The 14,913-nt window shown below is 35.4% G+C and overlaps 1 protein-coding gene across 11 annotated transcripts in view; it reads left to right on the top strand.

Annotated features, from left to right (window-relative positions):
- The window catches only part of BLTP1 (bridge-like lipid transfer protein family member 1), a 204,276-nt gene that overhangs the window by 183,131 nt on the left and 6,232 nt on the right, over positions 1-14,913 (top strand). For 10 of the 11 annotated variants that reach the window (XM_082389554.1, XM_082389562.1, XM_082389561.1 and 7 more), the window contains 11 exons: positions 2,397-2,597; positions 3,318-3,497; positions 5,753-5,890; positions 6,600-6,857; positions 7,858-8,008; positions 8,427-8,584; positions 8,701-8,893; positions 9,108-9,325; positions 12,272-12,523; positions 13,218-13,421; positions 14,569-14,763. In XM_082389554.1, the coding sequence (XP_082245680.1) occupies positions 2,397-2,597; positions 3,318-3,497; positions 5,753-5,890; positions 6,600-6,857; positions 7,858-8,008; positions 8,427-8,584; positions 8,701-8,893; positions 9,108-9,325; positions 12,272-12,523; positions 13,218-13,421; positions 14,569-14,763 (2,148 nt within the window). The remainder of the gene's footprint in view (positions 1-2,396; positions 2,598-3,317; positions 3,498-5,752; positions 5,891-6,599; positions 6,858-7,857; positions 8,009-8,426; positions 8,585-8,700; positions 8,894-9,107; positions 9,326-12,271; positions 12,524-13,217; positions 13,422-14,568; positions 14,764-14,913) is intronic. The other variant, XM_082389555.1, reaches the window with a different exon arrangement.

Raw genomic sequence — 14,913 nt, forward strand, 5'->3', positions numbered from 1 at the left:
CATGTTGGAGTGGTAGTGCTGGTTTTTGAAAACATTTTTTTGATTAGAAAATTAACTCATTGTTCATTATAGAACATAAAGAAAACAGAAAAGTATCAAAAATGAAAATAATAATATCCCTTTATCAGTTCCTACCTACTATCTAGCATTTTTGTGAAGATATGGTCTTTTTCCCAGGAAAAACTGAAATATGGTCTCTTCTGCTATGTAACTTTCAGAAATTTTAAATACAGGCTTTCCCAAATTATTATTTATCTCTAAAATAACTTTAATGACTGTATGATATAACATCATTTTGATCATATATTTGAAACTCCCTGGGGTTTTTGGTTTTTATTTTGTGAATAATATTGAGATGAGTATCTCTGTATATAAATATTTTTAAACATTCATAGGATTAATTCTTAAAAGTGGAATTCCTAAGTCAGAGAGTGCAAACATTTTAAGGTGTTTGATATATTTTACTCTCTAGTAAGACTGTAAAGATTTCTGCATCTTCACCACAGTGTGTCTGAACGCCAAGTTCACTGTACTCTTCTCAACACTTTGCTTTAAATTTATTTTCAATCATTGTTAATATGATTGAGTAAAACGGGATTTTATTATTTTAATCTATATTGTTACTTTATTGGCTGTTTGACAGAGGGGGATAAATATGCCCATGCCCGTTTCTCTGTTGGGATATTCACTTTTTTCTTAATGACAAAATATCACAAATTATTAACACAAATTATTATAGCAGTATATATGTACTATGCTAGAAATATATGAGAGGAAAATAAAATGAGCAGCTATTTTTATGTCTACATTTATTTTAGAAAATTAAAGAATGAAGCAGCACCCCTTATTCTATCATCATAAAACATGCAAGAAGGAATGATGATGAGAATAAATGTATAAGAAATGTAGGTTACGACAATATCCATCCTTTTAAAGGATCTTTATTGAACTTTGCTGAGTTGTGGGTCAGTACTAGGGGTTGGATATACTGTAGTGAACTTAGCTAACAGACATAGTGCCTGCTAATATGGAACTTAAATTGAATTTGGAGAAACAGATAATAAGCAAACAAACATGTTTTAAGTGGAAACATGAAGTAGGTTAAGTATGAGTTAGCCAAGCAGAGAGTTGGGGGAATAAACACTCCAGGTACAGAATACAAGAATTCATGAAGTAGGAAAGAGTCTGACAATTTTGAAAAATAAAAAGAATAAAACTAGTATAAGTGGAGCATGGTGAACAAAGGGTATACTGGCATGAGCAAGATTTATATAGATAGGAAAGAGCCATATCATTCAGGGAAGCCACCGAGAGGTTAAGCAGGGAAGTGGACGTGATTATCATTGACACTTCTAGAACACTAGTCCAGCTGCAGTGTGGCAGTTGCTTGGAAGAGAACAAGAGTGGAAGGAAGCAGGGAGAGCAGTTGGCCATTTCAGCAGCCCAGAATTGATCATTGTTTAGGCTAGAATAGCAATAGTAAGATGGAGGAAAATGGACATATTTGATATATGTTGTTAGACACAGAAATGATATGGTGATAAGTTGCATGATAGGAAGTCAGAAGTGGGAAGGATGACAAATAACTCCCATGTTTCTGGCTGAGCTATTTGCATGGAAGTGTTACTTACGGAGATGGGAAATACTGGAAGAAAAGCAGATTAGGGGAAAAGATCAGTTCAGTTTTGGACATGGTAAGCTTTGTCTTACCATGTCGGTGATCACATGTCTGTGATCCATTCTAGTGGGATGTCAAGTAACCAGCTGCAATATATGAATCCAAAAGAAGTCTGGTCTGGAAATATGTATTTTAGAATCACTGTCAAATCATATAAAGCTCCATGCAGACAGTCTCATATTTTTTTATGTTTAAAGCATATTTGGAATTAGTCTGTCCACCCATGGTGGATGTTGCCAGTGAGGGCACATAGCTGCCTAAGAGAAGGAGATCTTTAACTTTCTCTATTTGTGTACCTTACTCTGTTTCCACTGTTTCTGGGAAATGTGGACTCCAGCTATATGGTTTGGGTTTTTTTTACAGTTCATTCTTCTCCTCCATTGCTTAAAACCCAGCTGTTTTGTACCTCTTCCACGGCCTGCTTCCTGTAGAACAAAGGAGAAAAGAAACAGGAAACCATGGAGTTGGCCAGTCATATGTGTAAATAGTTATTTCAAAGATGAACAGAATATTCAGCCTTAGTTTATGAAGTAAATTAACTGGAAAATACATCTAAATCCTCATTTTAATTTCAAGGATTTAACTCTATTGATCGGTTAATGTTTGACTATTTTCACTTTATTTTCAAGTCATGTTTGTTTCTTGAGACTATATTAGTGACAGTTTTTTAAATTTTCTGTGGCTTATAAATATTTTGGTGTTCTTGTGTTCCCTGTAGGTTTGTCAGGATTAGGCAGCCCTCTTGGCAGAAGTCGACATAGTAGTAGTCAGTCAGATCTGACCAGTTCCAGCAGCAGTTCATCTGGGTTGAGCTTCACTGCGTGCATGTCTGACTTTTCCCTTTATGTATTTCATCCATATGGAGCAGGGAAACAAAAAACTGCAGTTTCTGGCCTTACACCTGGATCAGGAGGATTAGGTATACTTAGCACGTCTGCATCTTTTTCAAATTTATCCCATCTTTTCAAGCTTTGATCTTTTTAGAAATGTTATCTTTAATAATGGATATAAAATGAGATCAGAAACTTTATTTTTCTTCTTGATAATATCTATCCTGTCTCTACATAATAAGTAGAAATATGAAATAAGTAATGTAGGTAAATCAATTATATAAGAATTTTAAAACTCGAAATATTTTATAAGTGATATACACTGTGCAGTCTCTTCAGATATGAGGTTACTTATGTTACTTAAATTTTAAATATTTCATCAAATCACTATTTGTATAAAAAATTATATTTTATAAATAGTAAATTTTTAAAGGGTGTGCATCACATTTGTTAATTTAAAATGAGACTATTATTACTAGTTATTTAGTGAACTTAAATTCCACTGGCATTTTAAAGAGAGATGCTGTAAAAATCATCAATTATGTTTATGGCTTGAACCTATAAAACCTATGGCTTGAACCTATAAAATTATTGTTAGGAATGCCTAATGTTCATTAGGTCATTCTGTTTAAATTTTTACTCACTTAAGTGATGTTAATTGATAGTATATTCTAGCCTATTGGATAATTTCATGTAACTAGATAGTTGTGTGTGTGTGTGTGTGTGTATACATATATATAGTTGTGTGTGTGTGTGTGTGTGTGTTCATACGCATGTGTTTTTGGTTTGTTTGTTTGTTTTTTTTAAAGGGAATGTGGATGAAGAAGCCACTTCAGTCACTGGTCGAAAAGACTCACTCAGTATAAATCTCGAGTTTGTAAAAGTGAGTTTGTCTCGGATAAGGCGTTCAGGAGGTGCCTCGTTTTTTGAAAGTCAGTCTGTAAGCAAGTCTGCAAGCAAAATGGACACTACACTTATAAATATATCTGGTATTCAATTTTATAGTTTTTTAATTAAAATATTGTTTTTCCAGAATTAAATAAGGGCCTCCTTTTTGTGTTTAATTATTAAATACATTTAGTAATATTAAGCATTTAGTGATAAATTGATTTAAAGGAGAAGAATAACTGTCCAGCCAAGTACTATCTCAGTCCAGGTAACCAATGTTAGAAATATGATTGCTAGATAAATATGTGGAAATATCACCCAAGGGCCAAAATATGCCTAATTGAATCACTGAAAACTGCTTCTTTGCTTCTCTACCATGAATTGGTAAAGTTTCTGACTTTTTGTTTGTTTGATTTTTTAATTATAAATTCTTAAAACACTAAGGAGAGATGAGTGTTGAAAATTTTTTACTTGGTGTCATTAGATCTTGAGTTGTGTGCATATGTGTTGCCAGCTTTATAACTAGTTACGTAACTATGGACAAATCACTTGCTCATTTTCTTTATGTTGTGATTTGAGTATTTAAAATTAAATGCATGTAGAACATTTTGAAGAATTCAGAGTACTATGCAAGTGAAAGTTTTTTAAATTATTAACCGAAAAGATATAGTAAGTATACTTAACTCACTCAACACAATATATGTTTGGTCATTCAGCAAACATATATTGAGCCTTTATTTTACAGTGAACTTGTGCCAGGCACTCTGCTAGATGCTTGAAGGTGCAGGCATGACTAAGGGAAGGTCTTATGAGTAGACAAATTACAGTGCAGTGTGATAAATCCTATAATGGAGGTTTACTTAAAGAGGAGGAAACATATTCTGCTTTATATGAGTGATCAGAGAAAGGTTCACAAAGGAGATGATGTTGGGCCAGATCTTCAAAATTATGTAGGAATATCCTTGGCTATAGCAACACAGTATTTAATGGTACCAACGTGTCAAAAAGTATGCTTTTAGATCATACTTTGATTCGCTGAAGCTGAAGCACAGGTATAACTGAACATTTAGTTAGTTGTACACAGTAGGTGAGGCCAGAGGGAGAGAGAAGTTGGCTAGAGGTAAAGCTGGTAAAATAGCCCAGGACATGATTGGGGTAGGGGGGACTCATATGCCAGGCTAAAGAATAGGGTTCTGATCCTTTGGGCAGGGAGAAGCCATTAGCATTTTTAAGAAATGGTATAACAACACTGTCCCGAAAGATGACAATACTGTATTGTACGTTTAAAAATCCGTAGCGGGTAGATTTCATGTTAAGTGTTCTTACCACAAAAAACCACCTATATATGGATTATAAAATAATCTGTTTACATTTTTAAAAAAAAGGAATGATGCTTCAGATTGATGTTTTAGGAAGGGAGTTGATGGTAAAATGAAAAGAGGTGGTAGAGCAGAAAGATGCTTGAGGAAGCTGTTGAAACAGATTAAGCAATAGGGGATGAGGGCCTGAGTTGTTATAGTAAAAAAAGAGTAGAGGGAATGGTTTCAAGAGAAATATGAGAATCCACAAGCTTAAGGACAAGTTGTATGAGGAGCAGTAGAGGAGACAAGGATGCCTCAAACTTTTAGCTTAGGTGACTGAAGGGACAGTGAGGTCATTAACTTAGATAGGAAATAAAGAAGGAAATGCCTATACGACCTTGAGGTGGAAGGGTCTGGTAGGCAGTTGGCTAATGGGCTGTGTGGATATGGGCTCAGACTGAAACAGGCACTTCAGGTTTGGGAGATGTTGGCATGTAAATGCAACAGAAGCTATGGTGGAGGAATAGAAGGCACATGAAGCAAAAGCAGCAGTGTGCGCAGAGCAGAACCCCAGGGGACAGCCATGAGAGTGCTTTCAGATTGACAAGTCGCTGCTTGCTGTCTACAAGGAAAATAGTAGTTTTTGCCATACAGTTATTTGGTTTGCAGCTACTTTTGAGGAAGTTTGTATTCTAGCTCATCCTGATGATTCATTTCCCATATCTGAGAAGAGCTCTATGTTAAAGCTGGAAGCTGTTTGTGAGACCAATCTTTAGATCCTCTCTGAGAATTTCGCGATATCATCACTTGATAATAGAATTCCAATTTGCCCTCACCTCAGAAATGGAACTAACAGTGCAGAATGTGCTATTTTTATCACTTGTGGAAGGAACACATTATCACTTACTAATCATACTATGTAACTTATTTTGGTATTCTATGAATTGTAACAGAATTATAATTCAGTTGTGTAATATCATGTCCTATTATACCTACCATGTGAAAATATTAAAGGTTTTGGAAATGTTTTCTAACAAACTTTATTTATGTATCAGCTGTTTGTGATATAGGGTCTGCTTCCTTTAAATATGATATGCGCCGCCTCAGTGAAATTCTGGCATTTCCAAGAGCTTGGTATAGGAGGAGTATTGCAAGACGCCTATTCCTCGGAGACCAAACTATAAATTTGCCAAGTAAGCCTGTTTATGTAATTATAAATTATACTTAGGCTGCTTTTCATTTTGATTACAATAGTAACAAGATCCATGATTGATAACACAAACTTTGTCTTACTTGGTAAGTTTGTACCCTGCAATTCTTTCACTCATTCAGCAAATGCCAGTGGAGCCCCTTTAATGTGCAAATAGCCACTGGGAATGCACTAGCATTGGAGGTCACAAAATACTTGCTCTCTCAGGGGTTAAGTTCAGCTGATTTTTATTCTGTGATGATTACCCTGTAATCTTTGTAAAATCTGGAAACGCAGAAATACATTTAACCAAGTTAATCATGGTTAAACATGGAAAATAGAATATACTGGGGACATGCTATCATATTGCATTTTTTCTCTTGGACTTAGATATTGTTGTAGTATTACACTGCGTAAGTGAAAGACAGAGTTAGCATGATAGAGTAGAAAATATCAGAAATCTGGGTCTGGGTCTATTCCCTCATCTGTAATATGGAACAGAGTGCCTGTCCTACCCATCTCATGGAGTTTCTGTGAGAACTTAAAAAAATAACATGCTGGAATGTACTTTGCAAACTGTACATCATACAGTTGTCAGAGAACTGGAAGGAATATAAAATGTGATTAGAAATGGTGGAGTGGTGAAATTTCTTATTTTATAACATGGGATATTACCCTGTTAATTTTGTTTTTGCTGTCTACTTTTCTGTTAGCATCTGGCCCAGGGACACCGGATTCCATTGAAGGTGTAAGCCAACACCTTTCCCCCGAATCTTCAAGAAAAGCTTACTGCAGGACCTGGGAGCAGCCTAGTCAGTCAGCCTCTTTCACCCACATGCCTCAGTCGCCTAATGTGTTCAATGAGCATATGACAAACAGCACCATGTCACCAGGGACAGCAGCACAGAGCCTAAAATCCCCAGCTTCCATAAGGTCAAGGAGTGTGTCTGATTCTTCAGTTCCCCAAAGAGGTAACACTGCTCTCCTTGTTATCAGTAGCCCTCCAGCGGCCCCAAGATAAAAATCTTAATTAGTTACTCCCAGACTTCTGCCCCCAACTGCAGGAAGTTATTCTCTTGCAGGTTTTTATGGAGATGTGGGGTTGGGGGAGGAACCCCAAACCAAACAACAGACAAAGCACTTCACAGTATTTGCTAGCAGAAGAGACAGCTGGGCGGCTAGTAGCTTTGAAAAGGGATATGTATATGTATAACTGACTGACTTTGTTATAAAACAGAAACTAACACACCATTGTAAAGCAATTATACTCCAATAAAGATGTTAAAAAAAGAAAAGGGATAGGGAGACAGGAATGAGCATATTGTTAGCATGCACCACAGGAAGTAAAACAAACCTACAGTGTTGTAAACTCCATATTGAAAAAGTTAATCTTTGCGTTCATTCAGTCATTCTTTTATTCAGACACTATATTTTTTTAACTCTCTTATGTGCTCAAGGCTCTACTTGTGTCTAAGTATATAAAATGAATGATGTAGTTCATGTCACAAGGTAAGATTAGAGTATAATGAGCCAACACAGGACTCAGGATATATACTGAGTCCATAAGAACACAGAAGACAGGCACCCCAGCCAGCATCTGCATTTCAGAATGGTACCTGCCTTCCAAGTTCTCTTCTTGGCAGCAGCAACTTATGATTTTCTTCTTTGGTAAGAAAATCCTAGGGTGATAAACGATCTGTGCTGCTATATCCCATGCACACCAGAATCTCCTCATATAAGATGGAGGTCATACAGAACTATGAGCTTTCAAGAAGTAAGGCTGGCAACCCTTACTGACCATTCAGTAAATGGTAACTATTAATATTTTGGAGGCAATAGGACAGCTAGTAAATGTTAGGTTTTAACACAAGAATATCATAATTTTACCTTCTGGATTATAGTGATGAGTAGTTTTTGCTTTGTAATTGCCTGAGCATCTATGTGAATGTACATTTGATTTTCTATTTTTAGATTCACTTTCAAAAACATCAACTCCTTTTAACAAATCAAACAAAGCAGCAAGCCAACAAGGGACCCCATGGGAAACACTTGTCGTGTTTGCTATCAACCTGAAGCAATTAAACGTTCAAATGAATATGAGTAATGTAATGGGAAATACAACGTAAGCTATTCAGATACAAAGAAAATACATTTAATCATTAGTTGTAATTTTTCTAATTGTAGTAAAGCAATTCAAAACCTTTTTTTAATGCTGAAATGTTTGAGACAGTGAAGACAGTAGATAAAAGATTATATACCTTGCTTTATCCTGAAAATGGTTTAATCCTAAAGATACTGTAACATAAAAACAGCATGAAATATGTGTTCTAAAAAGATAGAAAATGATAAGGAAAATAGCATAATTTTCTAGTTAAGAAGAAAGCTTCATCATTAATGTTAATATTCAAATGTTTACCATAGTTTTTATAAGAAATGTATTGTTTCATTGTCCAACTTTTTTGAAATCATCTAACTCCTGTTTTAATTCATTGACATGGGAAGCCATATGTCTAATTAATAACACTTTTTCTTTTTTATAGTTGGACAACTAGTGGTTTGAAGAGCCAGGGCCGGCTGTCAGTAGGAAGTAATCGAGATCGAGAGATAAGCATGTCTGTTGGTCTAGGAAGATCACAGTTAGATTCTAAAGGAGGAGTAGTTGGAGGGACTATAGATGTCAATGCTTTGGAGATGGTTGGTATGTTGAAATTTTACAACTGAACAATATGTTGAAGAAAAGTATTTGAAAATTGATTTTGATGAGTTTTTCCCATGAGACATTTCTGTGAAAAGTAATTATTGTTTCTATTTTAGCTCATATTTCTGAACATCCAAGTCAGCAACCCAGTCACAAAATTCAGATTACTATGGGTTCTACTGAAGCTCGTGTTGATTACATGGGCTCAAGTATTCTCATGGGTATCTTCAGTAATGCTGATCTCAAGCTTCAGGATGAATGGAAAGTAAATCTGTATAATACACTGGATTCAAGCATGACCGATAAAAGGTATTTAGTAAAATATTACTTTTTCAGTACTTTACATGACTACTCAACATATTTTCTATCATCCAGTGAGAAAACACAAACCATTTTTCCTGCACAGTGATTTTATATCATACAATTAATATGAATGAAAAACTGGTGGGGAAGAGACTTTTTCTTGTGCTTTTAAACTGTCTTCTGTAATATATATGATAAAAGATTCTGTTTTATGCTCTAGTGAAATTTTTGTCCATGGAGATCTGAAGTGGGATATTTTCCAAGTAATGATATCAAGATCAACTACACCAGACCTGATAAAAATAGGAATGAAGCTGCAGGAATTTTTCACTCAACAGTTTGACACCAGCAAACGAGCTCTGTCTACCTGGGGACCAGTTCCTTATCTTCCACCTAAGACAATGACTAATAACCTAGAGAAAAGTTCACAAGAACAATGTAAGAGTTAGAAGACTAAGGCTTTATATATGCTTTATCTTTCACTAAATATGTGTTAATTTAAAATAATATCTACATACCATGCTTAAAAAGTGGTCCATATGCTTTTTATCCTGCTCACTCAGCAAAGTACCCAATTTCCTACCCGCCAATGGAATTAGAGGCCATCATTTGGGAAGTCATTCATTCATTATCTCCTCCCCCTGCCACAGCTCATCTACAATCATGCCGTTATTACAGATTACATCACTACATTACAAATTAATTCTTACTTTATTACATAATTACAAGTTACAACTAATGATTAGATATATTTTCTTTTATTCTGAATAGCTTACATTGTATTTCCCATTACATTACTCATGTTCATCTGACTGTTTAATACATACAACTACACTCCATGCTCTTGAATACTAAATGTGACACCACCACATTCTGGTTTAGAGCATGGGCTATGGAATCAGAATGTCTGAGTTTGGATTTATTACCTGTGTCATATTAGGCAGATTTTCATTCAGTAATTCAAATTTTTATTATGTATCAACCGTGTTCTTAAGCACTGTTTTAGGCATAGGAGATCTACTAGTAGAAAAAATTCCTACCCTCATGGAGCTTACATTTTAATGGGAGAGACAGACCATAACAAATCTGCTAAGTAAGTGTGTAAGATAATTTCAGGTAGAGAGAAATGCTGAGAGAAAGAACAAAGCAGGGGAAGGATCATAGAGTCTGTGATACATACTGTGAGAATAGCTGTTTGAGAAAGGGTGGTCAGGGAAACCTTTTCTGAAGTGAGAGGTAGGCTAAGATCTGGGGAAGAGAGTTCTGGGCAAAGTGGGCTACTGAAAGGTGCAAAGCTTCGACAGTTGGGAGGAAACTTGCTTGTTTGAGGATCATTAAGGTGGCCCACTGTGGTGGAACAGAGTGAGCAAGCAAGAAAATACTGGACATGAATTTAGAGAGGCCAAAGATAAGATTTTTAATATGATGGGTAGCTAGCTACTGGAGAGCTTTGAACAGATCTGATATTATTTGATTCACTTTTTAAAAAAATAATCCTTTTTAAAGCATCACTCTGGCTGCTGTGTGGGGAACAGACCAAGGTGGTTAAGAATGAAAGTAAGGAAATCACTGCAATAATTACCATTACCATTGCTACAGACTTACGTTACCATTGTAAGGAGGATTTTCTGAGAGTCCAGGCAACAGACGATGGTGGCCTTAACTAGAGTGATAGTGGTAAAAGTGAAAAGTAGTCAGAAGCAGAATAATTTTTCATGATTTATTATCATATAAGCAGTACATGTGCATTGGAAAAACAAATGAGAAAACATATACAAGCAAAACAACAACAACAAAAAAATCACATTCCACCCAGAAATCATCACTGTGAACACTTGAGAGTATATACTTTCAGATACTTTTCTATGCATGTGTGTGTGTGTGTATGTATATATACATACACACACACACACACACACACACATATGTACTTTTTACCAAAACATTATTCATATTGTTTTGTAGCCTTTTCCAGTCAACAATCTCGAACTTTCCATTGTGCTAATTATCTCCTCTAGCCACCTCAGCACAGTCCACAACTGATCTAAAATTATATTTACAACTGGTTTGTCCAAACCAATATGTCCAATTCAAGATCACAGATTAAAAATGGTTATGTTCCTTTACTATTTTTAAATTCAGTATAGTCCTTTTTTTAGTGACCTGACTTGCTGAAGAGACTTGGCCAATTGTTCTGCAGAATATCCTACTTTCTGGGTCTTTTTCAGTTGCTTCCTTGTGGTTTCATTTATCTTGTTCCCCTAGTCCCTGCATTTCCTTTAAACTAGAATTGGTATTAAACATATATACAAATACAGGGGTGTTCCCAAAAATGCATGGCCTGGATTCTTCCAAAAAGTCTTTGTCATGGGAAACAGACAAACGGGCTTAAGGAATTGTCTTAGATTAAAGGAAACTAAAGAGATATGCCAACTAATGCATGATCCTTGCATGATCATGATGTATGATCCTTGGTTAGATCCAGAATGAGAATTGTGGAAAACAGCCAAAAGGATATTATTGGAATAAGTGGGAAATATAAATATGAATTGTACAGATGACCCTTGAAAAACATGGGTTTGAACTGTGCAGGCCCATGCACAGATTTTTTTTCAATAGTAATGAATACTGTGGTACTAAACCATCTATGGTTTGTTGAATCCTCAGAAAGTGTGGATGTGGAGGGCCAACCATAAGTTATACGTGGATTTTCGACTGTGTGGAGGGTCAGTGCCCCTAACCCTCACGTTGTCCAGTGGTCAACTGTGTATCTGATTAGTTCTTCTTGAACTTTAATGTGCATCTGAAACACCTGGAGAGCTTTTTAAAATGCAGATTCTGATGCAGTAGATTTGGGGTGGACATAAGAGTGGATTTCTGACACGCTCCCAGGCGACGTTGATGCCGCTGGTCCTCAGACCTCACTTCTGAGCAGCAAAGGGTATAAAAGGTTTTTTTTCCAGTACTTAAAATCAGGGATCTGCCTTTGATTTCTAGGCCTTCTAATCACTGGTTCACTTAACCCCTCTTCTATTTCACCTGAAGAGTCTAGATGAAATACATAGTTTACAAAGATACTGTGAGAATTACATAAAATTTCATGCGGGCACTTTGTAAATCATTAATCATTACAGAAGCATTAGTTGTAATTATTATTAGCAAGTTGCTACTTTCCTGAGCTCTAGCCATCCTTACACAGCATCTTTTCCCAGACTGTATCCTTATTAGCTTCTCTGCTTAATGTTAACCAGGGACTGAATTGTTGTTTTCATCCGTTATCTGAGTCACTTCAGCTGTACAAAGTAGCCACCTGCTGTCTTCCTACCCAGCATTCAGGATGTTCATGAGATATTTCAGGATAAGTGGTTTTTTGTTTTCTTGCAGTGCTCGATGCAGCTCATCATCGACATTGGCCTGGAGTACTGAAGGTGGTATCAGGATGCCACATATCCTTATTTCAGATTCCATTACCGGAAGATGGAATGCAGTTTGGAGGATCAATGAGCTTACATGGAAATCATATGACACTAGCTTGTTTTCATGGTCCAAATTTCCGTTCAAAATCATGGGCCCTTTTTCACTTAGAGGAACCAAATATTGCTTTTTGGACCGAAGCTCAAAAAATCTGGGAAGATGGTAAACTGACACATTTTCAGCTTTCACTTTTTCCCATCTTCTTACATGATTATATATGACAAAGTAATTTTCTTTTCTCATATCTTTTATCTGTTTTTCTTATGGTATTTCTGAAATCCATCTCTATTTATTATCATGTATCTGACAATGTCAAGGAGTTCACTGCCAATGAGTCAGTATCTATAAAGTCTGGGACATGTTAAAGGACTTATTTCTGAACTTACCATCTCACTCTGTTTCTTACTTAGGCAATTAAAGTTTTTGTTGCTGTGGCTGGCCATAGTCATAATAACAGTTATTGTAAAAATTTCTTATAAAAACATGAAGAGAAGACGACACACAGTGGTAGTGTAAGGAAATTACTTGCCAGTCAAGACTATTTTACAAAACTTTTAAGGGCAGGCTGTGCTTTTACCTCTATTTACAGTTTCTTTTAGCTTTAATTTTCTACTCAGTGGTTTCTTAATGATGAAGGAAAAAATGGTTGATATTCTTCATCTTCTTGGGGATAGATCCAGTTATAACTAAAAGAAAAAATATTTGTGAATTGTTTTCTCTCTTATGTACTCCTTAGTTTTACAGCCTTCTCTATCTGTGTATGACTTACCTAGCTATATCTATTGCTCTGGGGCCACAACTTTTCTTGCATCTAAATATAGTTTGTTACATTGAGAAACTTTTTTCCCCCCTCTAGGCGCTAGTGATCATTCTACATATATTGTACAAACACTGGATTTTCATCTGGGCCATAATACCATGGTTACCAAACCATGCGGTGCTTTGGAAAGTCCTATGGCAACAATAACCAAGATAACAAGGCGTCGCCATGAAAATCCACCCCATGGAGTAGCAAGTGTGAAAGAATGGTTCAATTACGTTACAGCCACAAGAAATGAAGGTTAAAAGTTTGATTCTTTGGAGAGATTTATTTTGTTTTGTTTTCTCTATTTTGGGCTCTGTTGACTGTGCTTAGAATTTAAGTGTAGGGAGAATTTCCATTTCTTTAAACAATTTTCGTTTTATTCCAGCTGCCTTAAGTAGCAATATTAGTACATGATTCACCACCCTAGTAGTGCAACATCTCATGGACTAAAATTATTTTAGATGTAACTGAAAACATTCAAAATAAAATCGGTTTAAATAAATGAAATTAAGTTTATTATAATTGGAAAAATATTTTTATAGTAATGTTCACATTGGAGGTTTGGGAAAGTTATTATACAACTAAGTAATAGAATACCAAAAATTAAGGTTCAGGATAGCTGGAATAAAATGAAACTAAATATTAGTATTCCTATGAAGTCATAAGTTTAAAGAGAGTGCTTTTGACGAAGTTTTTAAATTCATTTTCATTTTTTAATTTATTCATTTTTTTAATCCTCTCAGAATGGAAAAGAAGATGGCTTGGGCCTCATGGAAAATAGTTGTTAGCAACCCTAGGGATCAGAGACTGTTAAAAATGTTCTCAGAACAAAGCAGGATAAGGAAGTAAATTAGATTCACCGGTCTTGTAGTAATTCAGTCATGAAAATTCTTATTCTGCGGTTGTTTTTGTGTTAGAGTTTAGAGTACTGCTTTTACCAATCATTTCATCTGTATTAAAAAGCTGACTAGACTGGGACATGTTAAGACTTGAATGTTTTACTTAAAAAAGACCTCCTGGGACTTCCCTGGCGGTCCAGTGGTTAAGACTTCGCCTTCATTAAATTCAGATACGATTTCAATTGAGAATAATATTCAAAATTCAAGAAACAAAAAAACACAATTTACTGGATTTATCCAAAATCATGTTATAAAGCTTCAATATTGAGAATAGTGAGATATATATTTGTATATGTATGTATATATAAATATTTGTCCATGTTTATATCTATAGTGGCATATAACTAGTCTCAAAATCAAAGCTTAAATATGGCCTTTTTTAAATGTATTCATTTTCCAGCTCTTTGAAATGATAAAAGTTCTGTGTATCAATGTCGTGAAAGCTATATGCTTATCAATGCCTATTGGTTTGATTGTTATCGTCTTTATCATTATGCTTGTAGAGCTAAACCTGCTTCGTAATGTTGATGCTAATAACACTGAGAATAGCACTACAGTGAAGAGCTCTAGTTTGCTGAGTGGATTCAGAGGGTGTTCTAGCTACAATCATGAAACAGAGACTATCTTTGCGTTACCAAGGATGCAGCTTGACTTTAAATCTATTCATGTTCAAGAACCACAAGAACCTTCGTTACAGAGTATGTGGAAAAACAATCTTTAGTTTCTAAAGTTAACTAAGAAATTCTAAAGGATCTTCAAACTTCTTTTTTTCCCTGAAGGTTATTTTTGTAATATAATATAAAGAAATTGATCTTCTGGTTCAAATTGATTGATATTCTTACCAGCTA

The sequence above is a fragment of the Balaenoptera borealis genome (genome assembly GCF_965194805.1).
Source record: "Balaenoptera borealis genome assembly, chromosome: 4".
Lineage (NCBI taxonomy): Eukaryota > Metazoa > Chordata > Mammalia > Artiodactyla > Balaenopteridae > Balaenoptera > Balaenoptera borealis.